This window comes from Chiloscyllium punctatum, chromosome 7 (assembly GCF_047496795.1).
Source record: "Chiloscyllium punctatum isolate Juve2018m chromosome 7, sChiPun1.3, whole genome shotgun sequence".
Taxonomy (NCBI): domain Eukaryota; kingdom Metazoa; phylum Chordata; class Chondrichthyes; order Orectolobiformes; family Hemiscylliidae; genus Chiloscyllium; species Chiloscyllium punctatum.
Window position 1 is genome coordinate 88406943 of NC_092745.1, and position 25274 is coordinate 88432216.

At 40.4% G+C, this 25274-nt stretch overlaps 1 protein-coding gene across 1 annotated transcript in view; it reads right to left on the minus strand.

Annotated features, from left to right (window-relative positions):
* Positions 1–25274, minus strand: part of agbl4 (AGBL carboxypeptidase 4) — an 855821-nt gene that overhangs the window by 208962 nt on the left and 621585 nt on the right. The window contains exon 7 of the mRNA XM_072574259.1: positions 4038–4127. Coding sequence (XP_072430360.1) covers positions 4038–4127 — 90 coding nt within the window. The remainder of the gene's footprint in view (positions 1–4037; positions 4128–25274) is intronic.

Consider the following 25274-nt stretch of genomic DNA (forward strand, 5'->3'; position numbering starts at 1 on the left):
CTATATCCACATACACAGGGTGAATTTATGTATTTAGTTTCACACATGTAAGTTGGTTATTTGAAGTCACTTAACATTGACCGCACTTCAAAAGAAGTGTCAACATCTTATTCAGTAGAGTTATCTCAAAAACAATCAAAATACATATCAGAAATGGATATCTAAAATGATGATAGACAATCAAAGAATTGAACAGTGAACTAATCATGGCTGCACAACAAATAACCAAAAATGAATTTAGCTGGACTAAGAAAACCAGAATATTTGGATGCAGAACTGGCTCAAAGGAAGAAGACAGAGGGTGCTGGTTGAGGATTGCTTTTCATAATGGAAACCTGTGACCAGCACAAAAATTGGTGCTGAGTCCACTGCTTTTTATCATCTGTATAAATGATGTGGATGTGAACATAAGAGGTATGATCAGTAAGTTTGCAAACAACACCAAAATTGGAGGTGTAGTGGACAGCGAAGAAGATATCTCAGAATACAATGGGATCTTGATCAGATGAGCCAATGGGCTGAGGAGTGGCAGATGCAGTTTAATTAAGATAAATATGAGGTACTGTATTTTGGAAAGGCACATCAAAGCAAGACTTATATGCTTATTGGCAAAGTCCTGGGGATTGTTGCTGAACCAAGAGACCTTGGAGTGCAGGTTCATTGTTCCTTGAAATTGAAGTTCCAAGTAAATAGAATAATGAAGAATTTGGTATGCGTGCTTTATTGGTTAGTGCATTAAGTATAGGAGTTGGGAGGTCATGTTGCAGCAGTACAGGATATTAGTTAGGCCAATATTGGAATACTGCATTCAATAGTCTCCCTGCTACAGGAAAGATATTGTGAAACTTGAAAGGATTCAGAAAAGAATTAAGAGGATGTTGCCCGGGTTGGAGGTTTTGAACTATTGAAAAAAGCTGCATTCACTGGGGCTATTTTCCCTGAGTGTTGGAGGCTGAGGGGTGACGTTATAGAGGTTTATAAAATCATGAGGGGCATGGATAGGGTAAGTAGACAACGTCTTTTCCCCAGGGTGGAGAGTGCAAAACTGGACGGGATAAGTTTAGGGTGAGCGGTGAAAGATTTAAAAGAGGCCAAAAGGGCAACCTTTTCATGCAGAGGGTATTGCGTGTATGCAATGAGCTGCCAGATGAAGTGATAGAGGCTGGTACAATTACAAATTTAAAAGGAATTTGGATGGGTACATGACTAGGAAGGGTTTAGAGGGACCTGGGACAATGCTGGCAAACGGGACTAGATTTATTTAGGATATTTGGTTGGCGTGGATGATTTGGACCAAAGGGTCTATTTCCAAGCTGTATATCTCTGTGACTCTATGAGTTGCACAAAAAAATTTGCAACCTGTTGCCTGTTCATGGGCAATAACCTTAACTGGAAATTCAATTGCAAAGTTATATAAATCATGAGGAATTATTCTTATTCACATTTTCCTTTGTTTTTGTGTTCTCACTCATAGTACAACAGCAACAGAATTGGCATTAAGAAATCAGAGCCCCTTTAACATCTGCTTGATTTTTTTCGAAGTCAGTTATAGAGTCACAGAGATGTACAGCACGGAAACAGACCCTTCGGTCCAACTGTCCATGCCGACCAAATATCTCAACCCAATCTAGTCCAACCTGCCAGCACCCGGCCCATATCCCTCCAAACCCTTCCTATTCATATACCCATCCAGATGCCTTTTAAATGTTGCAATTGTACTAGCCTCCACCACTTCCTTTGGCAGCTTATTCCATACACATACCACCCTCTGAGTAAAAATGTTGCTCCTTAGGTGTCTCTTATATCTTTCCCCCCTCATTCTAAACTTATGCCCTCTAGTTCTGGACTCCCCCACCCCAGAGAAAAGACTTTGCCTCTATAAGGACACCCTTCAGTCTTCGACACTCCAAGGAAAACAGCCCCAGCCTACTCAATCTCTCCTTATAGCTCAAATCCTCCAACCCTGGCAACATCCTTGTAAATTTTTTCTGAACCCTTTCAAGTTTCACAACATTTTTCCAATAGGAAGGAGACCAGAATTGCACGCAATATTCCAACAGTGGCTTAACCAATATCCTGTACAGCTACAAAATGACCTCCCAACTCCTGTAGTCAATACTCTGAACAATAAAGGAAAGTATATCAAACACCTTCTTCACTATCCTATCTACCTGCGACTCCACTTTCAAGGAGCTATGAACCTGCACTCCAAGGTCTCTTTGTTCAGCAACACTCCCTAGGACCTTACCATCAAATGTATAAGTCCTGCTAAGATTTGCTTTCCGAAAATGCAATACCTCACATTTATCTAAATTAAGCTCCATCTGCCACTTCTCAGCCCATTGGTTCATCTGATCAAGATCCCGTTGTAATCTGTGGTAACCTTCTTTGCTGTCCACTACACCTCCAATTTTGATGTCATCTGCAAACTTACTAACTATACCTCTTGTGCTCACATTCAAATCATCTATATAAATGATGAAAAGTAGTGGACCCAGCACTGATCCTTGTGGTACTCCACTGGTCACAGGCCTCCAGTCTGAAAAACAACCCTCCACCAGCACACTCTGCCTTCTACCTTTGAGCCAGTTCTGTATGGGGACTGGATTCTGGGTAATCCAAGATGGCAGACAGGAAAAAGTTTCTGGCTGTTACAGCTGCTCCTTTTTTGAGGTGTTTTTGGTATTGGAGGTGATTTCCTCGAATTCCAGGGGCAGCAATTACCCAGGGAGATAGTGAGGAAAGATCTCAATCTAAGACTGGTACAGTTGAGAACAAAGGCGAGTCAAACAGTCAGGGCAGGCTGGGACAAAGCAGAGAACAAGGTAGGACTGATAAATTAAACTGCATTTATTTCAATGCAAGAGGAAAAGGGCATGGTTAGGTACAATGGGACTGGGATATCATGGCAATTACAGAAACGTGGCTCAGGGAAGGACAGGATTGGCAGCTTAATGTTCCAGGATACAAATGCTACAGGAAGGATAGAAAGGGAGGCAAGAGAGGAGGGGTCGTGGCGTTTTTGATAAGGGATAGCATTACAGTTGTACTTAGGGAGGACATTCCTGGAAATACATCCAGGAAAGTTATTTGGGTGGAACTGAGAAATAGGAAAGGGATGATCACTTTATTGGGATTATATTAAGACCCCCTAATAGTCAAAGGGAAATTGAGAAACATATTTGTAACAAAATCTCAGTTATCTGTAAGAATAATTGGGTGGTTATGGTAGGGGATTTTAACTTTCCAAACATAGACTGGGACTGCCATAGTGTTAAGGGTTTAGATGGAGAGGAATTTGTTCAGTATGTACAAGAAAATGTTCTGATTCAGTTAGAAAAGGAAAATGCAACTAAATTTATCTATTTTTTATTACTTGACTTCAACTACTTCCTTAGACAAATTTTGCCTCATTCTTCAACAATTAGCTCATCCATTAGCACAACATTGGAAGACACACAACAATTAATACAAACATCCAGGTCAATGTCTGCAACAACAGGGCAAACATAAACCAGATTTGATTTTCAGTGTTTTCATTAATGATGGGGTTATTGCTAGTTTGATAATGACATTGTGTGACTAACCAACCTACTTAAGCTGGCAAACTATTTTCCATTACTTTAGAAAACATGCTGACATGAGTGGCCAGAAGACCTATCTATATTAAATAAAAGCTTACTTACAATATTATAACTGAGGTCCTACTGGTTAGATATCGTGTGCCACGCACACTTCATTCATAAGTTTTGTAGGAGTAGGACACCTCGAGGTGTCCCCACCATGTCCACCAAAACCTCTGACGTATTGTCTGCTCATGAGCAAGCACCCTAATTGCAAATGCAATTTCAGTATTATATAAATGATGAGGAATCCTTTCTAAATTTATTTTCTTTATTGCGTGTGTGCTTCCGCAATCCAAAATTCAGAATATCGTTTTAAAATTGAAAATAAAATTTACTTTCAGTCATGCTAAACAACTGCTATGATGTTTTGTTTAATCAGGGACTATTTTGAGGGTAGAATACAATACTAACCCTGGCACACGAACGATGCAGGTGATTCCCCAGGGTGTACACGGGCTGTGATGAAAACAATCTTTTGTTCTACTCCTTGATTGAGATTTACTAGAGAAAGATGGAAATAAACAAAAATAAGCAGTCAAGCAAATTGCAAAGGTACCCGTCCAATTATTACAATAAACAACCCCATTAACAATCTTAGTTATCAAGTGATTTTGTAGAAGAGTTAATATATCATTGTCAAAATGTTACAATTGAAAATTAAGTAGGATCAATAAAATAAAATTATCATGAGAAACTGAACTTTATGGATATTCTATTTGAACATTAGCAGAGTATTTGAAAACTGTGTTGATAGCAAATATTAACAAATATTTGCATGTTGATTTTATACTACATTGCTGACAACATTATATCAGGCAGTGAATGTATATTTTACTGAATGAAGGTATTGAAACCCTGCATTTAGACATCCCAGATTGCCAATTATATTGTTAACCCTTTTCCTAAGGTATCTCAGAAGGTCACAATCAAATCAGTTTCTGAAGACATAAATTTAAGGCCCATTAGATTCCACTTTAAACCTGTGCAGCTAAATTCTGTATTCTGGAAAAATATTTCAGATTATGTAAAGGAAAGAAAAACTTCAGTACTAAAATGATTTATTTTATATTGTTATTTGTTTTGTTTCTTAAACAGTCGTATAGCTATTATTTGAGATCAAGGCATGTTTGCCAGATATGAAAGCAATGTCCTTGTTTCTAAAATTTCTTAATTTCGCAGAGGAGGAATGAATCATATACATTTACATTAATTTATTCCTTTTAATCTAATGTATGCGATTGCATCAAGTCTGAACATTTGTGCTCCAAGAAAGATAAATATAAATGGCACGGTATAAATGGTCTAACAAAGTTTTTTGTTAACATCATTGTAATAGTTATTCAGAGCAATGACGGTTTTAATATATGTCTACATAAATGATCCTCATGGAAAATTCATAAACAGTTGGATTTCCTTACACTGTAAAGTGTTACATTGCATTGTAGATTATATCATCAAGCTTTCAACCTACCTTTGGTATATCTTTCAAATAAATTCATATAAAGTATTGAAACTGTTGGATCAAATTAAGTTAGCCTTTCATCTTTGACTATTCCAAAAAGTAATTTCATTCTCTGATCTTATGTTACTATTGGGGACCTCCAATGAAAAACAGCACAGTTCAAAAAATTGATTTACACTGTTTATCCCTAACTCCAATTCCCAATCCTTTCACGTACAGCTGAATGACAATAGCATAAAATCCACTTTTTTGAAGAAGTAATACAAAATCACTTACCACATTTTAGAACTAGCTTTATTCAGTTCTTACTAATTCATATAATAGTAGTAAAGAATTTAAAACTATAAACATCAAATCTCAAATTTTGACCTTCATCAAGAATCAGAAAGATTATTTTCATTCATTCATGGAATATCAGCATTACTGGCTGGGACATTTATTACCTATCAATAGTTACCCTTTAAAAGATGGTGGTAAGCTGACTTTTTGATCCACTGCAAGCTACTTAGTGTTGATACAACAACAAAGCTGCTGAGGAGGAAATTCTAAGAGTTTAACGATGAGGGAATGGCAATTATGTTTTCAAGTCAGAAAGATGGAAGGCTTGCAGGTGGTGTTGTTTGAATGTATCTGCTGCCCTTGTCTTTCTAGATGGTAGTAGCTATGGATTTTGATGGTGCTATCTAGGGAACGTTGGTGAATTTCTTAAATCCATCTCGTGGATGGCACTTACTGTTGCCAATGTATTTCAGTGGTGGAGGGAATGAATGTTTGTGGATGTGTTGCCAATCAAACAGGCATGGTGTCTCTTGAGTGTTGGTGAGCTGCACTCATCCAGGCAAACATGCAGTATTCTATCACACTCATTACTTGTGCTTTGTGGATGCTGACTAAAATTTGTGAAATCTGGTTTGATGAAGTCAGGAACTGATTGCAGACCAAAGCCTTAAGCCTAAAGAAAAAGAGGATTGGATGATCTGACTCACAGGTTTTGACTACATGCCACTGGCCAGCAATCAGCAGGAAGCAGCAAGTGGCCAGTGAATGGCAGCAGAATTATAGACAACAGGGGGGTCACAGCCATCATCAGATATATAATTTCCAGCAACAAAGCTAGATATGGAGCATTGCCATTTGCAGGGCAGCAACTTGGAAACAGACCACTTCAGTCTCCAACTGTTGAGGAAATAGTGAATGCTAAAGGTCAAAATTTATTCGGAGAACTTACAGATGGACAGGAAGCTTTCTAACAGGGGCTAAAATATTATTTTCCCAGGGTTCTTCTTGAGATTTTTATTGTGAGCTGAGTTTTGACTTTTGTCGGTTACTTTGGTTTTCAGGGGTTCCTTTTTCATTTGCATTAAATCATTTATCAACAAGCATCTATTAGACCTCTTGATAATACATTACAATCACAGGTACTTCAGTGTCTGGGCTCATATTAAGTTATTCATGCTTAATATGATTACATGTTCAGTAGAGTGAACTAACAAATTCACTTATTTGTTCCTTCCTTAAATATAAAACTGATTCCCCTCAAAAGAGACAACAAAGATCTCAGCTTTATTGTCATTGTTGGGAAGATGGGGTCAGAAAAGGGGGAAGGTCGGCTTACAACCCAAAATGCTGTGGCACTCTTGCAAGACAGCTATACTGGCCCCAGTTAAGGTGGAATCTGAAGCTTCTATACCTTCACAGCATATGCTATGATACAATGATTGTATCATAATGTTATCCATTTAGATATTACTTGCATATTTTCCATAAAAGTTTATTTTCTGCCTTTATGTTGTTTTTTTTTAGTCTTTTGTTCATTTTTAAACTTTCACAATTTTCTGGCTTGCTGCTAATCTTTTTGAAATGGTATCTTTTTTCAAATTGATGCTATCCCTAACTTCCCTGGTTAAGCATAGTTGGTTTATCACCTTGTGGGAGTTCTTTTTTATTGGATTAAGCCATGAAATACTTTCCAAACTTTTACCATTGTCCCTTTACCATCTTTGTAACTAAACTCCTTTAGTAGTCTATTTCAGCTAACTCTGTCGAACTACCCGAGACTGGTGAACTTAAAGTTTCAAGTTAACTGTTTGCATCTTTGGTTCAGTCCTTATATTTTGGCATTTGACCAATGTCTGCAAAAAATTGCAATGATATTATATTGGGGGCCTAAACGTATAGTTTGGCTGTCCACTGCTTTGCATGATCCTTCTTCCATTACCACCATCCTGGGATCTGGAAAACTGTGCTCATTAACTCTTTTTCTCTTACCAGACACTTAGGTATTTCTAGCATTTTCTATTGTTTAAGAATATACTGTATTCTTATAACATACATCATAGACTGCAAAATAAGAAAGAACAGAATCAGTTAAATATTTTGCAATAACGGAAACCACAGATTTTATTCAAGAATAAAAAAAGTCTTAGGAACGAGTCTGTCAGAATACAAGGAACAAATATATTCCACTATATACTGTGATTACAATTAGCAATATATAATCACCATTTCTATAGGCTTTACATTTTGTTCATACAACAAAAAAAAGGTCTTGTGCATCAAGATGCATTTTCTGCAAAATGGCAGCAAAGTAGAGGGCTGAGTACAGGGCTCATCCACTCCTGTGGGCTTTCTTACTCTTTTTCCTTTTTACTTTTGCTCTTTGTCTTTTATTTTCTTTTCTCTTTGTTTTTCTTTTAAACCTGGAAAATTGTGAGTGAAGCAGGAGGCCTCCAGTGGTGACAACAATGGCAATTGCAGTAACACCAGGATGAGCCAGACACTACTCCACCCTAGTCTCCCAGTAACTGAGGAACAAGTTCTGGGCTGTTTGCCCAGCCCAGGCTTGCAGGCTAGGCTGAGACTCCAGGTCTATAGCTCGATGCAGTACCTGAAGGAGGAGAAATGCGGCTTTGGCCCAACATGACAGGCTCCCTTGTGGCGGTCTTGACCCAACATAGAGGTTTCATCCCAGCGTGGAGGTCTTCTTCATCTTTGGCATACAGGTGTTCCTGTGGCCTGGCATGGTGGTCTTGTCCCAGTTCAGGGTATTCCATCGTTCCTAAGTAAGCTTTCCCTAGTTAACTGAACTGTGATGAACTTTGTCTTAAGTTTATTATTATGTGTGACTTCTGTCATTTGCATACACAACATGGTGGGGCGACTTATAAAACATTTTGCTCTATTTTTCACATAAAAGTACACATGACAATAATTTTCTATTCCACTCTATTCTACCCATTTCAGGCTTCTGGAATACTAAATTCAATCACTGTTTCCTTTAAAGGAAACACTCCCATTGCATATAAACACTGCTGGAATCAGCAAGAATCACACAAAATGTGAATTTCTTTTGTGCAAGAAGCAAAATATAATTACGTTATGGCCCCTGCGAATTGAAATTGATCCTCTTGAACAAAAACGGAAAGAAACATTCAGCTATGAAAGCCACATGAATGGATTATTGATTGAATCCTTTGTAAGCATTACATTAAATTTAAACCACAGTAAATATCTTTGGTACATTAACAATAAAACAAGTGACCAAGGAAATAAGTTAAAGGCAATACATGTGGAAGGTTACAATATATTCTTCATGTTAATACAAAAGAAAAGGTTACAAGCAAGAGGGGAGGTTGAGAGATGACGGTTGAGTGAAACCTGTGGTTAAGTCAGCGAGTCAGATTCTCTATTTCAAACAATTCAGGCAATATATTTTGATTTCCATATTTTGTGTCTTCAATTTTGCAACAAATGTGCTGCTGACTCACCTGATGCAATCTCAAGTCCACTATCTCAAGGGCCAGAGCGGAAATGCATGCTTAAAAGAATTGAAGATTCAGTGATATTTTCCAAGAATTACTGCTGGATGCAGTCACTTAGAGGAGAGATATACTTTTCCTCTGCAATGGATGAAGAAATCTGTAGCTATTAGCAATAGGCATAGTTGGAGTTGCTGCTGAAGTGACCAACAGATACCTCTTGTCCTGGTCTTGGATGCAGTACAGAAAGCAATTTCATGATAAAACCAGGTTAATGAAAGTAAGTATATCATTAACTAGTACACACATTTGTGCTGAGAACTCTTTCATTCTGTCTTTATAAGCATATCCATCTCTCTTCACACTTTATTAGATTGCAGCAGACACCATCCTTTGCTCTCTATTCGCTTCCCTACCTCCCCAAATATTCAGCCACCATTGCTATACACAAGCCATTTGCAATGTGATACATCTGTTTTATTGTTTACAATTTGTAAGTGAGATAGAGATGATGTTTTAAAATTACTTCTTTCATGGAGGTGGACATCATTGACAAGATCAACATTTGTTGCTCATCTATAATTACTCCTGAACTGAGTGATTTTCTAGGCTATATCAGCATTTAAAAGTACGCATATTTCCATGGTCTGGATTACATGTAAGACTCGACCAGGTAAGGATGGCAGTCTTCCTTCCCCATAGGACATTACTGAATTAGATAGGATTTTATAACAATTGATGAAAATGTTGTGACCGTGACTACTTTTCAACTGCAGATTTTTTATGAATTGATTTTAAATTGTACCAGCTACAATGATGGGATTTGAATCCATTTCCCTAGAAGATTAAGATTTGCAGTGACATTGCACTACACCACCAACTCTTTCCTTGGCGACAGGAACATATATGGATGGTTCCCAGCTGGAGCAGTGGGGGTCAGAGGTGTGTGGGCCGCAGTGCTCCGCTGGACACAAAGGCAAAACACTGAAAGACCACAGTTGAGAATGAGAATGCTGCAAGTATATCAGGAACGTCATGAGGGATTGACAGATGTTTCATATGTACTCTGTAATAATGGAGACTATGGAGAAAAAAATCCTTCTCATTGTTGTCTCAAATGGGCAACTTCTTACACTGAGATAATCCCCTTTGGTCCAAGACTGACCTACAAAGGGTAACAAGCTCTCTGCATCTACTCTGCCAAGCCTCCTAATAATGTTATATGTTTCAATAATCCTGATAGAATCATACAGCATGGAAATAGACTCTTCGGTCCAACCAGGAGAAAGTGAGGACTGCAGATGCTGGAGATCAGAGTCAAAACGTTTGGTGCTGGAAAAGCACAGCCAGTCAGACAGCAGCCGAGGAACAGGAGAGTCGATGTTTTGGGTATAAGCTCTTCAACATTCCTGATGAAGAGCTTATGCTCGAAACGCCAATTCTCCTGCTCCTCAGATGCTGCCTGACTGGCTGTGCACGTCCAGCACCACACTTTGACTCTTTGGTCCAACCAATCCATACCAACCATAATCCCAAACTCTACTAGTACCATCTGCCTGCTCCTGGCCCATATCCCTCCAAACCTTTCCTATTCATCCAGCCATTCAGAATGTGGTTGCAAAAACAGTCTTTTTTCCTGAGCATTGTAATCTCATTTTTCTGAACTTGCCATTTTGTCCACTTTGAATCTAGGAATATTCAGCCCATATTATTGTATCAAACCACATGATGAAAGATTGTGAGAAGATTTGTAGCTCGGGTGCTCGTTGTTGTGGTTCTGTTCGCCGCACTGGGAATTTGTGTTGCAGACGTTTCGTCCCCTGTCTAGGTGACATCCTCAGTGCTTGGGAGCCTCCTGTGAAGCGCTTCTGTGATCTTCCCTCCGGCATTTGTAGTGGTTTAAATCTGCCGCTTCTGGTTGTCAGTTCCAGCTGTCTGCTGCAGTGGCCAGTATATTGGGTCCAAGTCGATGTCCTTATTGATTGAATCTGTGGATGAGTGCCATGCCTCTGGGAATTCCCTGGCTGTTCTCTGTTTGGCTTGTCCTATAATAGTAGTGTTGTCCCAGTCGAATTCATGTTGCTTGTCATCTGCATGTGTGGCTACTAAGGATAGCTAGTTGTGTCGTTTCGTGGCTAGTTGGTGTTCATGGATGCGGATCGTTAGCTGTCTTCCTGTTTGTCCTACGTAGTGTTTTGTGCAGTCCTTGCATGGGACTTTGTACACTACATTGGTTTTGCTCATGCTGGGTATCGGGTCCTTCGTTCTGGTGAGTTGTTGTCTGAGAGTGGCTGTTGGTTTGTGTGCTGTTATGCATACACAACACAAACCAACAGCCACTCTCAGACAAGCCAGCGGACAGCTGGGACTGACAACCGGAAGCGGCAGTTTCAAACCACTACAAATGCTGGAGGAAAGACCACAGAAGCGCTTCACAGGAGGCTCCCAAGCACTGAGGATGTCACCTAGACAGGGGACGAAATGTCTGCAAAACAAATTCCCAGCGCGGCAAACAGAACCACAACAACATGACGAAAGACTTTGGAGGTAGGAGTCACATTTTCATACTCCTCCTCCTTTTCAAAATTCTCCTGATCCAAACTTTCCTCCTGAATGCCTTTCTACTCCTTCAACTATAATTCTGGTTAAATTGTAGAATACAACACAACAGTAACAAATGTCACCCTCAGACCAATCTAAGCAGCTGTAATTAGAGAGAGCAGGTACCTATAAGAAGTCAGCTAGAGAGGCAGATGTGCATTGGGAGATGCAGAGAGCTTGTCTCCCTTTGTGGCCCACTCATTTTAGCTATTGACATTTAGATAAATTTATGAAACTCACAACCCATACAAACAACCACCTGCCTAATGCCTTATATTTTGGAGACAGTTGGTGTGTTGACTTGTTTTTCATAGCACTTTGGAAGGATCAGAGCTAACAAAAAAATTAGGGACATCATGATTTGCGCAACAAATGGCAAAATCTGAAACAGCACAGAACACATATACTTCTCGAAAACTTGCAGATATCTGTGACTGAATGACATGACACTGTTTTTCAGAGAGGATGAGGAGGTAGAAGCTTGGTTTGCCTCCTGTGACCGCAGTCTATTTATTGGTCTTTTCCCTGCTGTTCTACACTGATTCCATCAAACAGATTACTTGTATGAAGCCAAACACACCTCCGTTAAATTCAAAAATAGGTGCAGTGGAATCAGATTGCATCATGCTTCAAGTTTTTCTGACTTATTTATTATCTATTCAACTGCAACCGACCATTTAGTGGTGTTAATATTTTTACATATCATTGCTCTTGTTTATTATGAAAGCTTGGCATTTACAATCTTTTAAAAAAAAAGTCTAAATCGCACAAGTGGGATGCAAACCATTCAAATTATTGATGCAAAGTCTTTGAAGGTAATTATCTAGTTTAATAACCTCAGTTCACATATAAAAATCTATTTCTCACATCGCCTTCAAACTGAGCTATAATTTCAAGTTTAGCTTTGAAGTGACTAGCTTAAATGTTGAAAATGAATTATTTGTGCTAAAATTCTATCCAGTTTGCCTATTCTCCAATCTATATAAAAACAAGCTTAGTTGTAAATACCACTGCAATTTTAGAAAATGAAATCCACCCTTAACACTTGTGAATGAACATATGCTTATCTGACTTGAGAGTGTTGTGCTGGAAAAGCACAGCAGGTCAGGCAACATCCGAGGAGCAGGAGAATCGATGTTTCGGGCATAAACCCTTCATTATGACTCCTGATGAAGGGCTTATGCCCGAAACGTCGATTTTCCTGCTCTTCATATGCTGCCTGACCTGCTGTGCTTTTCCAGCACTACACGCTCAACTCTGATCTCCAGCATCTGCAGTCTCTCTCTTTCTCCTATATGCTGGGGGAAAGGCAATTACGATGCGATTGGGCAAGATTTAGGAAGCACAGGACGGGGAAGGCGATGGGCACATTAGAAATGTGGAGCTTATTCAAGGAAATGCTCCTGTGTGTCTGAGATAAGTATGTACCTGTCAGGCAGGGAGGAAGCTGTAGAGTGTGGGAGCCGTGGTTTACGAAGGAAGTGGAATCTCTGGTCAAGAGGAAGAAGAAGGCTTATGTTAGGATGAGATGTGAAGACTCAGTTAGGGTGCTTGAGGGCTACAAGGTAGCCAGGAAAGACCTAAAGAGAGAGCTCAGAAGAGCCAGGAGGAGACATGAGAAGTTGTTGGCGGATAGGATCAGGGTAAACCCTAAGGCTTTCTATAGGTATTTAAGGAATAAAAGAATGAGAGCGTGACATTAGGGCCAATCAAGGATAGTAGTGGGAACATCTGTGTGGAGTCAGAGGAGATGGGGAAGCACTTAATGAATATTTTTCGACAGTATTCACTCTAGAAAATGACAATGTTGTCGAGGAGAATACTGAAATACAGGCTACTAGACTAGGTGGGATTGAGGTTCACAAGGAAGAGGTATTAGAAATCCTGCAGAGTGTGAAAATGGATAAGTCCCCTGGGCCAGATGGGATTTATCCTAGAAACCTCTGGGAAGCCAGGGAGGAGATTGCCGAGCCTTTGGCATTGATCTTTAAATCATCATTATCTACAGGAATAGTGCCAGAAGACTGGAGGATAGCAAATGTGGTTCCCCTGTTCAAGAAGGGGAGTAGAAACAATCCAGGTAATTATAGACCAGTGAGCCTTACTTCAGTTGTTGGTAAAGTGTTAGAAAAGGTTATAAGAGATAGGATTTATATTCATCTAGAAAAGAATAATTTGATTAGGGATAGTCAGCACGGTTTTGTAAAGGGTAGGTCGTGCCTCACAAACCTCATTGAGTTCTTTGAGAAGGTGACCAAACAGGTAGATGAAAGTAAACCGGTTGATGTGGTGAACATGGATTTCAGCAAGGCATTCGATAAGGTTCCCCACAGTAGGCTATTGTACAAAATGTGGAAGAATGAGATTGTGGGAGATATAGCAGTTTGGATCAGTAATTGGCTTGCTGAAAGAAGACAGAGGGTGGTGGTTGATGGGAAATGTTCATCCTGGAGTCCAGTTACCAGTGGTGTACCGCAAGGGTCGGTGTTGGGTCCACTGCTGTTCGTCATTTTTATAAACGACCTGGATGAGGGCGTGGAAGGGTGGGTTAGTAAATTTGCAGATGACACTAAGGTCGGTGGAGTCGTGGATAGTGGCGAAGGATGTTGTAGGTTACAGAGAGTCATAGATAAGCTGCAGAGCTAGGCTGAGAGGTGGCAAATGGAGTTTAATGTGGACAAGTGTGAGGTGATTCAATTTGGTTGAAGTAACCGGAATGCAAAGTACTGGATTAATGGTAAGACTCTTGGTAGTGTAGATGAGCAGAGAGATCTCGGTGTCCAGGTACACAGATCCTTGAAAGTTGCCACCTAGGTTGACAGGGTTGTTAAGAAGGTATACAGTGTTTTAGCTTTTATTAATAGAGGGATTGAGTTCTGGAACCATGAGGTTACGCTACAGCTGTACAAAACTCTGGTGCAGCCGCACTTGGAGTATTGTGTACAGTTCTGGTCACCGCATTATAAGAAGGATGTGGAAGCCTTGGAAAGGGTGCAGAGGAGATTTACTAGGATGTTACCTGGTATGGAGGGAAGGTCTTACGAGGAAAGGCTGAGGGACTTGAGGTTGTTTTCGTTAGAGAGATGTAGGTTGAGAGGTTACTTAATAGAGACATATAAGATAATCAGAGGGTTAGATAGGGTGGACAGGGAGAGACTTTTTCCAAGTATGGTGACGGTGAGCACGAGGGTGCATAGCTTTAAATTGAGTGGTGATAGATATAGGACAGATGTCAGAGGTAGTTTCTTTACTCAGAGAGTAGTAAGGGTATGGAATGCTTTGCCTGCAATGGTAGTAGATTTGCCAACTTTAAGTACATTTAAGTCGTCATTGCTGAAAATGTGTTGCTGGAAAAGCGCAGCAGGTCAGGCAGCACCCAAGGAGCAGGAGAATCAACATTTCGGGCATGAGCCCTTCTTCAGGAATGAGGACTTTCCTCATTCCTGAAGAAGGGCTCATGCCCGAAACGTCGATTCTCCTGCTCCTTGAATGCTGCCTGACCTGCTGCGCTTTTCCAGCAACACATTTTCAGCTCTGATCTCCAGCATCTGCAGTCCTCACTTTCTCCTAAGTTGTCATTGGACAAGCATATGGACGTGCATGGAATAGTGTAGGTTAGATGGGCTTCAGATTGGTATGACAGGTCGGCGCAACATTGAAGGCTGAAGGGCTTGTACTGCGCTGTAATGTTCTATGTTCTCTGCTTATTTGATTCCACTTTGACAGATGGCGAAGTATTGTTTGAAAGTATTCAAAATAAACCACAGAACTTAGTTCAAAAAATAAATGCCACACAACACAGGATAGGGAGTAAAAGAAATAGTTGTCAGTAGCAATCTTTCTTTTAGAGGCACAGATATGAAACAAGCTTTTTTTTAACATGGAGTGCAGTATTTTGTGAAGGTGTAGATATGGATCTCTAATCTCAAAGGGCTATAAATGGCCAGATGCTTACAGCACATATCAGAAGCTGGAGGCTCAAGGCTCACCCTAAATAGACCCTGGGAGACATTTCAATACTGCAGACAACAGCAACTGCCTGTCATACTCCAGATTTTGAAAAAGATTGAGATCAGAGGCACTTATTATGAGTTCTCTTGGAGGTACACACAGACTGATTAAAGAAGTCTGTATAGCTGTTCAAAATCCAGTTTCAATCATGTGATTTGAGTTTTGGTTTGATATATGCAGCTAATGAGTTGATTTCTCTTCATCAAAAACCGTTGTGTTTTGTAGTAGATAACTGGGTTGTTGCTTGCATTACATCAAGTTTAAGCAATTTTGGTAGTGTTCTTTCAAACCCCACACCATTCGGGAAGAGACATGTGAGGTTCTTTTGTGTTGACTGACAAGAAAGTTAATATAATTGGAAGGTGTCATATTCAGGGGAGATGCAAAGTTCACTTTTATACTGGTAATATCTAGAAGCAGCCAACTTTTCCATTCTGTGTTTGTTATCACCTAGAAAGTTTGCATTTAAACAAAAAAGATGTTTTGAAAAATAAAAATTCGTGGCTGAAGTTAACAACATTTTGTCTGTCTAATTTTTCCAAGTTACATTGAGGATTTCGCTCCATGGCATCTAGTAGGTTTTCTTGTCCTATCACCTTATTAACCATCTACTCCACTTCTAAGGTGTAATTTAGTCCAATGCTGGCCCAATTCTCTCGCTTGTTGTAGTTAAAAGAAGTCACCATTGGCCAGCTACCCCGGAATAGAAGAGCATCTCTGCACTGGAGCCATCTTTTAAACGTTGTACACCCAGAAAATAGTTGGCATTCTGGACCAGCTCTGCATGGCTAATCACAGTTTGGGATCTCATGGCAGACAAAGAGAAATTCATGCCCCACTTTGCAGACAGGGCTTTCAGCGTTCTAATAGATGAGGTAATGCAGAGGAGCAATTTGCTCTTCCTCCAGAACCGTAAGAGAAGACCACACCACCAAACCTTGCCAGCCTAGTTTCTAGTACAACCTCGTTCAGTGTGGTCTCCAAAGTTCGGAGGACCACTCAGCATGGGAGGAAAAAGGTTAATGATCATCTCTGTTGCTTCAGGGTAAGTACCACCAACTTCCTTCTGCTACTTCATACTCATTCTGTATCGGCTACTATACACACCACCCATCAAAACTACCAATGCTATCACTTTCACACACATTATCTTTCTTCAGTAACGCTCACCCATCCCAACAACCACAGACTGCAAAATTCTGCATGTCCTCTGTGCTGCCTATTCACTTGCTTGGCACATTTCACCACTTTTCCCGCACCTGCACCAACACTAAAGCTGGTAGACACGTCATCTTCTTTGACAACCTTCCCTTTCTCTCATTACAGAGCAGGGTGCTGCCCACCATTGCACGCTCCCCCCATCCCCATGACACATTACCAACCAATGCTTGATCATTTTCCCATTTATATATTGACTTGACACCCTGCCCCTTTCACTGTAGTGATCCATTGTGCATCCTGACCAATAAAATTCCTGGCCTCCTCTGGTAACAAAAGTCCCTGATTACACCCCTCGCCCTAGACATTTAGTGGACAGAACCTTGGACTGATCATGGTCCACACCCTTGGACTACGTAGCTAGCCAGAATGCCCCAAACATTCAATGACCAGGTCCCTGATTGATACTTATACAGCTCTCCAACTAGAATTCTCTAGGCTGGTTGCACTGGATCTACAAGGCTGAATATGACTGACTCCCCAGATTGTGCAGATACACACATCTTCCTTGCTCAAACCCTTGTACTTATTGCTACACTGCTGTTTACTTGAAGTAAATGTAATCTGTTTTTGGTATATAAGCAACTGGCACATTACATAGGTGTGAGATTGACATAGCAATGCATTGACACATTGAATGATTGCTGGTGCTAACAACCATGACAAGCTGCTTTTAAGCTCGATTTGAGGGGATAAAATACAAAATGGCAAGGCAAGGCAAGGCAGGAATGTTGCAAGTACCTGAGTAGGCACTAGGTGAGTGATCATTAAGAAAGCAAGTGTGCAGCCCTGAGATGCAGCCAATCCATGCAACAGCAGCTTAATGAGAGCTGCTAGCGCATTCCAAAGTGCAGCACTGAAATGCAGCAGTGTTGTGCAGTGAATTGGAGATGTGCCATGAAGGCTGACACTCGTTAGATATCAGTGTCCATGAAAGTGGGGTGCATATTTCTGCTGCTTGGGAGCATTCCCTGGGACATTAATGCTGGATATCCATGATAGCACTCCAGAGGAGCAAGCAGTGAATGGTATCCACCCGGTGTTCTCACAATCTAGTTTTCCTATAGTGGATGGTAGGATGGGAGGCTCCAAATTAATGAAGTGAAATTAAGTAATAATGAGGCTGTTGGTGAGGGATAATCCATGCTACTCACTCGCAAGAATCCCCTTTCACTGTTCAACATTTGGTTGGAAAATGGGACTTTTTGCTCTTGATGTCAAGAAGGTCCTTCCTGAACATGCTCCCTGATTTTCTCAATTCTCTCATCACGCTCCACATCATTCACATGCTGGGAAGATTCTAGCCTTGCTGTTTAATTTGTTACTTCTCGTATTAAAACTGTAAATAATAGATGCTACAAGGCGTAGAACTAGAGTAGGAGCAGTAGCTTTAGCAACAGCAAAGAGCTCAAACATTACCTCCAAAGTATACCATCTAAAACTCTTTAGGTCACATCATCTGATGCCATAATATTTAGACTACTTTAACTTTTAGAGATGCAAAATCAGGAATTCCTCCAAAATCCTTTGGTTGTTTGTGATACTATGTGGTGCCTGTGCAGCATGAGAACTTTCCATAAACTGTTTGGGCCGAATTGCATATTTCTGTGCCATATATCCTAATTATTTAGTGAATGCAATATATTGCAGAAACCCTGCTTCACAGATTAAATTTCCTGTTAGTGAGATAACAAATGATACAATCAATGAGGGAAAACCTGATAATTACATAATCAATAATGTAAGGAGGATATGGTAATTACATAATGTTAATATGGAATTTTGATTTGCTTCATAAGGAGCAGAACAACATCCTGCCATTTGCAAAGTAAATTTTGCAGACTTGGGTGGAGAAAGACACTTGTGAAAAGTGTAAGGGATGGCAAAGTTGTTCCAGACATTGAGATGGGTCTCACTGCACTTGTAGCCTGATTTTGCCAATAATGGTTAGTTAGGGAAAATACAATGTATAATCCAAGTGTCAGAAAATATTTGTCATAAGGTTAGGCCAGATGAGGAAGGAGATTCTGAAGTTCGACAAGAATTAAAATTTCAGTTTGATAACTCTATTTCTCTCTCCACGAATGCTTCTGGGCTCTCTTGAATGCTTTCAGCATTCTTTATTTCCATTTTAGATTTCCAACATCTGCACTATTTCACTTTACTCAGCTACCAGTTGTTCACCCTTTTCTGTTTGATCCAGTATTAGTAATACTAACAATGCAGTAATTTTTTATTTGATTTATTGTTAAGAAATGTACCTAAGTGTCGTGAATTTTTTTTGTTTTGTGAGTAGAAGAGGCAGATCATAGCAAACAAGGACATACAGATCATAGGGTGTTTAGATTGTGTGAGGTATACAAGGTTATAAACAGTACAAGAGGTGCACAAAGCAAAATCAACGTTAAATTTGAAACTATTGAGGTCCCATTCAGCAGTCTAATAACAGCAGGGAAGAAACTGTTCTTGAATCTGTTGGGGCACGTGTTCAAGCTTCTGTATCTTTTCCCCAATGGAAGAGGTTGGAAGAGAGTATTAGTGGGATGAGTGGGGTCTTTGATGATGTTGGCAGCCTTTCCACTGCAACATGAAGTGTAAATGGAGTCCATAGATGGGTGGTCTGGACTGTGTACACAACCCTCTGTAGTTTTGGTCCTGAGCACAGCACTTTCCGTACCAAACCATGATGTACCCAGATAGAATGTTTTCTATGATGCATTTGTAGAAGTTGGTGAGAGTCCCTGTGAACATGCTGAATTTCCCAAGCTGCCTGAGAAAGAAGAGATGTTATTATGCCATCTTGACCATTGCAACCACGTGGGAGATCCAGGACAGATTGTTGTTTATCGTCAATCCTAGGAACTTGACACTCTCAACCTCAGCTCCATTGATGTAAATTGGGGTGTGTCCCCTTCCTTTCTTCCTGAAGTCAACGATCTGTTCTTTTGTTTTGCCAATATTGTTATTATTGCACCATGACACCAAGCACTCTATCTCCTTCCTGCATTCTGGCTCATCATTGTTTGATAGCGGTCTACAATGGTGGTGTCGTCAACAAACTTGGAGATGGCGTTCGTGCGGAATTTGGCCTGGCGATGGCGTTCGTATGGAATTTGGCTATGCAGTCGTGGGCATACATCGAATACAATACGGGGCTGAGTACGCAACCTTGCAGGGCGCTAGTGCTGAGGATTATCATGGAGGATTTGTTGTTGTCTATCTTCACTGATTACGGTGAATGAGTCAGGAAGCGAGGACCCAGTTGCAGAGGGCAGAAACAAGACCTAGGTCTCAGAGTTTTGAGATTAGTCTGGTAGGTATTATGGTTTTGAAGGCAGAGCTGTATTCGATAAGTAGGAGCCTGACGTACTTGCCCTTGTCATCCAGATGTTCCAGTGATGAGTGTAGGTCAAATTGCAGGGGATTAAGTCAGGCTGGGAGGCTAGGGTTGACATGGACCATGTCCAACCTTTCAAAGTACTCCATGGTTATGTCAGAGCTTGTTGCTGGCAGCCATGATAGGCAATAGTGTTGCTTAATTTGCAATTGGCTATACTAATTTCTAGGAGAAAGGGAGGACTGCAGATACTGGAGATCAGAGCTGAAAATGTGTTGCTGGAAAAGTGCAGCAGGTCAGGCAGCATCCAAGGAGCAGGAGAATCGACATTTCAGGTATGAGCCCTTCTTCAGGAATGAGGAAAGTGTGTCCAGCAGGCTAAGATAAAAGGTAGGGAGGAGGGACTTGGGGGAGGGGCATTAGAAATGCGATAGGTTGAAGGAGGTTAAGGTGAGGGTGATAGGCTGGAGTGGGGGTGGGGCGGAGAGGTCAGGAAGAAGATTGCAGGTTAGGAAGGTGGTGCTGAGTTCGAGGGTTGGGACTGAGACAAGGTGGGGGGAGGGGAAATGAGGAAACTGGAGAACCTTGTAGAGGGAGGAAGAGAGCTTCTTCAAGGAAGGCATCCTTGCAAGAGGATTCGCAGTAGGTTAAAATCTAATTTCTAGTATACTTAGCAATGTTAGTTGTTACAAAACACTTACTGATTTTTCACAGTTGGATAAATATTCTCTGGTATGAAAAGTATTGTTGAAGTGAGAGCCAAACATGCCAAAGTTCCTGTGGGCATTGTCCCCTTACAAAACCACCAGTTTATGGGTCATTAAGCTGTCCGCCAAATACCATCAAGGTGGGGAAATATAAATACCAGCACAAGCACATCTTTGGTATCATCTCTTCAATGAGATTCAAAACTGCTGTATTAGGGTTTTGCCGGATATTTTTCCCTATGGTCTTCTCATAAAATTGTTCATTTATTCAAGGGCTTGAGTCCCTTTGACGAGACATATAATCATACATCAGTGGGCTCCATACCTCTCCCAGCTAGGTATATACATCTCTAGACTTAGTTCAATTTGTGAATGAGCCACTGGAGCAGGAACTGTCTGCACTGATATCTGATACCATATCTTTGGCTCCACTCACACCTCTAACATTCACTTTGCTAAGTGCAGGACATTGTTCTGTTCCTTATAAAACAACTTAAGAGACTCACTGAGATTGCTGCGACTAGGTGGAAATATTTTTCTTCTACATTGTAATTTACAAATACCAGAACTCTTATCATTTTTCACCTGTTTGATTCTAGTTTGTGAAATGTCAGCTACATTGTAAATGTCACTAAATTGTATAAAATCCTTGGCTTTGAAAACTGGTATCACAACGGGATTAAAGTGAATGGCAGATATTTGTCTTTGATAAGATATTCTATACTTTATAATATGGAAAAGCTAAACAGTTTACGGACATGAAAGATAGTGCTGTGAAATAAATTCAAAATTAAGTATGCATTTGTGTGATTTAATTCTTCCTTTTGTGTCAAGCCAAGTACAAAATGAATAACCAAATTGACAAGAAAATGTCACTCTCCAATTCTCTAATTTTGCAACCATTTCAGATAATCTATCCTTCTTCCTGTGTATTTTCCAGCATGCCAATCTCAACAGCTAAACCTTCAGGCACTCCAATCTACATCCTTAAATTTTGCATTCTATCATCTTCCATGGGTTCATTTTAAGCTTCCTAACAGTAAATTGAAAGGCAGTATTTTTCCAGCATGCATTGATTATGCACTGAAACAAATTGCAGCTCTCTGCAGATTTTATGTTGTAATCATAGAACCAGAGTGTTTTGCACTGCTCAGATTAATTCAACAGTGACATTTCAGACCTTCCAGGATATGACACAGCTTCTGGATAAGCCTTACAAAGTTGGGAATCTTAATGACTATTTCATGGAGCACTACTTTTTTTTTGAAAAGTCATGAATACAAAATAAATTAAAATTCTGTCAATGGGCATACTGTGGGTGGAAATATTAATACTGATATTAATTCATTACATTTTATGTAAGAGATCAGTTAATGTAAAAAAGGGACAATTATATTACTTTAAATAAGTTATTCATAACAAGAAACTTACACATTTCTGCAGAAAAGCAACCATGGCACTTTGTTCATAAACACACCATAATCCAAGTCCTTTAATATTGTTTTGACATTTGCTAAAATTGGTGCTTGCGGAAGTTAAGTTCAGATTATTTTAATAGGCTACTGAATACATGCAGCAGAAATGATAATTTCTCTCGAAGTTCCAGATGGCAATTTAATTATGATATACATACACACACATATACATTGTAAAGTTACTTCTAAAATTGAAACTAGTTTTCTCAAGCACTGCATGGCCATTGGTATTTTGCTGTTAAGCTACACATGTTTGTAGACTTACCAATCTGTATTTAAATGGTGTGCTGTACACCACCATTTGTTCCTACTAGAGTCACTGGGCAGAATCGTCCTGGTTACCAAACAATGTGAGCAATGGTGAGAAAGTTGAATGGTGAGATGAGATTCTTGCTACTGGGTATTCAGAGGTCTATTTGTATGCATTAACATACATTAACATCTCGTTAATGTGTAATCTCACTTCATTTATATGCAGTTTTGCATTTTCCCATCTGCCGAATATAAACAATCACAATACCTGATATGGAAGTCAAAGCAGGTACTAGTGACTCCAGTTCGCCGCTTGCTCCTCCAACTCCCCAGTCACCAACATCTCATGCTCCTTGTGGCAGCAACTAGACACATCCCCCATCCACAAATGTTGGAATTCAGCGCATACCAGCTTCATTGCACCCTCATGGCACACTTGCAAATAGTTCTGCACTTCAATTTGGAGAACATAGGCAGCTTTTCATTGCGATGCTGTTGACTTGCCACTTTGCATACTTGTACAGCACTTACAATCACTTATTGTCTCATTCAACATGAGTCGTACTGCATTCATCAGTATAAATTCCCTATGCCAAAGTTCCATGGAGAGGCATTCTACAGCCACCCCTTGTCAGAATCCTCCACACCTCAAAGTATTGAGCAGTAGGCATACAAAACCATGGAGCTATTCTGTTTCTTAGATTTCTCATACACATTCATTGGAAGCATGAGCAATGGATCCAAGTACTCCACAGGTTATCCTTGCAATTGTTACAGTGCAACAAGGCACAGAAAAATGAAGAAGGAACAGAAGTTTCAGCAAGCTCAGAAGAGGCAGCAACCTTCAATAGCCCCAAACAGCCTCCACATGAACAGAATGCAGCTGAAGGTTTCCTTTGGATACACAGGAAGTACAGGAGACCCGGGGCTATCATCCTCAATGTTATTTTCTCCACATGAGCAAGATGCAGCAGACTGAGGATGTCCTAGGACATTGTCACAGAACAATACTAGCTGCTGAGTGGCACCTGTGATATGAAGGGGAAGGTGGAGAGACCACCCTATTCCAGAGGCCATGAAGGTGACCGCTGTGCGAAGTTTTTATGGAATTGCATGTTTCAAAGGAGCTACTTGGGGAGCAGTGTGTGATCACAATCCACAAATGTATCAAGGCTGTCACCAGTGCAATTTGAACCAGGTAACACCATCCCATCTCGTTTCTCTTGTACTGAGGTCAGTACTGCAGCCTGGACAGTGGGCTTTTCCAAGACGGTTGGCGTCTGTCAGGTGCAAACTGCTATATTCCGTACACATGTCACATTGAGTGTGCCGATATAGTAACACAGCTAACTTCATCAATAAAAAAGGGTTCAATCCCACCAACAGCAAATCATCTGTGATCACTTGCACCATATCTTAGAAATTTATGCCAGGTACCCAGGCAGTTGCAATGATGCCTAATCCTCTCATACTTCATTTCAAGGGCTGGATGTCTATTGGGAGACAAGGGTCACTTTCTGCGACCATGGTTTTTGCAACCTCCAGGATTATGGTAGGACAGGTCTACTGAAGATGAGGTTTCAATTCAGATTGGTCTTGTGGGAGGCACAGGTGGGGGCTGCCTTGCAATACACTCTAAACAGAGTGACACATAATCCAAGTATGCTGTTCTGTGCACAACTACAGCGGGCAAAGAGTGGGGTGTGATGGACTCTGAACAGCTGGGAGAGTGGCAGAAGTCTTTTGAGGAGGAAGATGAGGACATTGAGCAGGAGGACCATTACCTTCTGAAAGATAGAGCACAGAAGATCAATGCAACAAGTCAGAAAGGGCTTAATTGATATCAGGTTTAGTATCTGTGGACTGGGTGCAATGATCACTCATTGATTATAAATTTGTTGGTGCTCAAAGGCAAGTAGTCTATTTCTGTCCCCAGAGGCAAATGCAGCTTTTATTTGTTTTTTGCTAATTTTTGCTGTTGCTGAATAAATGCAAATGCTTGGAACCATTTGAAGTCTTTCCTTATGATGGCCCCAATTGAACACTGAGATGATTTTGAGCTGCACTGAAAACTGGGAAAGAATAGTAGACCATAAGACCATAAGATGTAGGAGCAGAAATTAAGTCATTCAACCCATTGAGTCTGCTCCGCCATTCAATCATGGCATATAGGTTTATCAACCTCATTCTCCCGCTTTCTCTGCGTAATCCTTGATCCTCTTGATACTCAAGAACCTATCTATCTCAGTCTTAAATATACTCAATGACCTTGCCTCAACAGCTTTCTGTGGCAATGAATACCATAGATTCACCACTCTCTGGTTGAAGAAGTTTCTCCTTATCTCCATTCTAAAAGGTCTCCCTTTACTCCAAGGCTATGCCCTTGGGTCCTAGTCTCTCCTACCAATGGAAACATCTTCCCAACATTTACTCTGTCCAGGCCATTCAGTATTCAGTATGTTTCAATTAGATCTTCCTTTATCCTTTTAAACTCCATTGAGTATAAACCCAGAGTCTTCAAACATTCCTTATATGAAAAGCCTTTCATTCCTGGGACCATTGTGAACCTCCTCTGAACACAGTCAAGGCCAGTACATTGTTCCTGAGATATGGGGCCCAAAACTGCACACAATACTCCAAATGTGGTCTGACCAGAGCTTTATAGAGCCTCAGAAGTACAACCCTACTTTCATATTCAAGTCCTCTCAAAATAAATGCCATCGTTGCCTTTGCCTTCCTAACTACTGACTCAACCTGCAAGTTTACCTTGAGAGAATACTGGACTAGAACTCCCAAGTCTCTTTGCACTTCAGCCTTCTGAATTTTC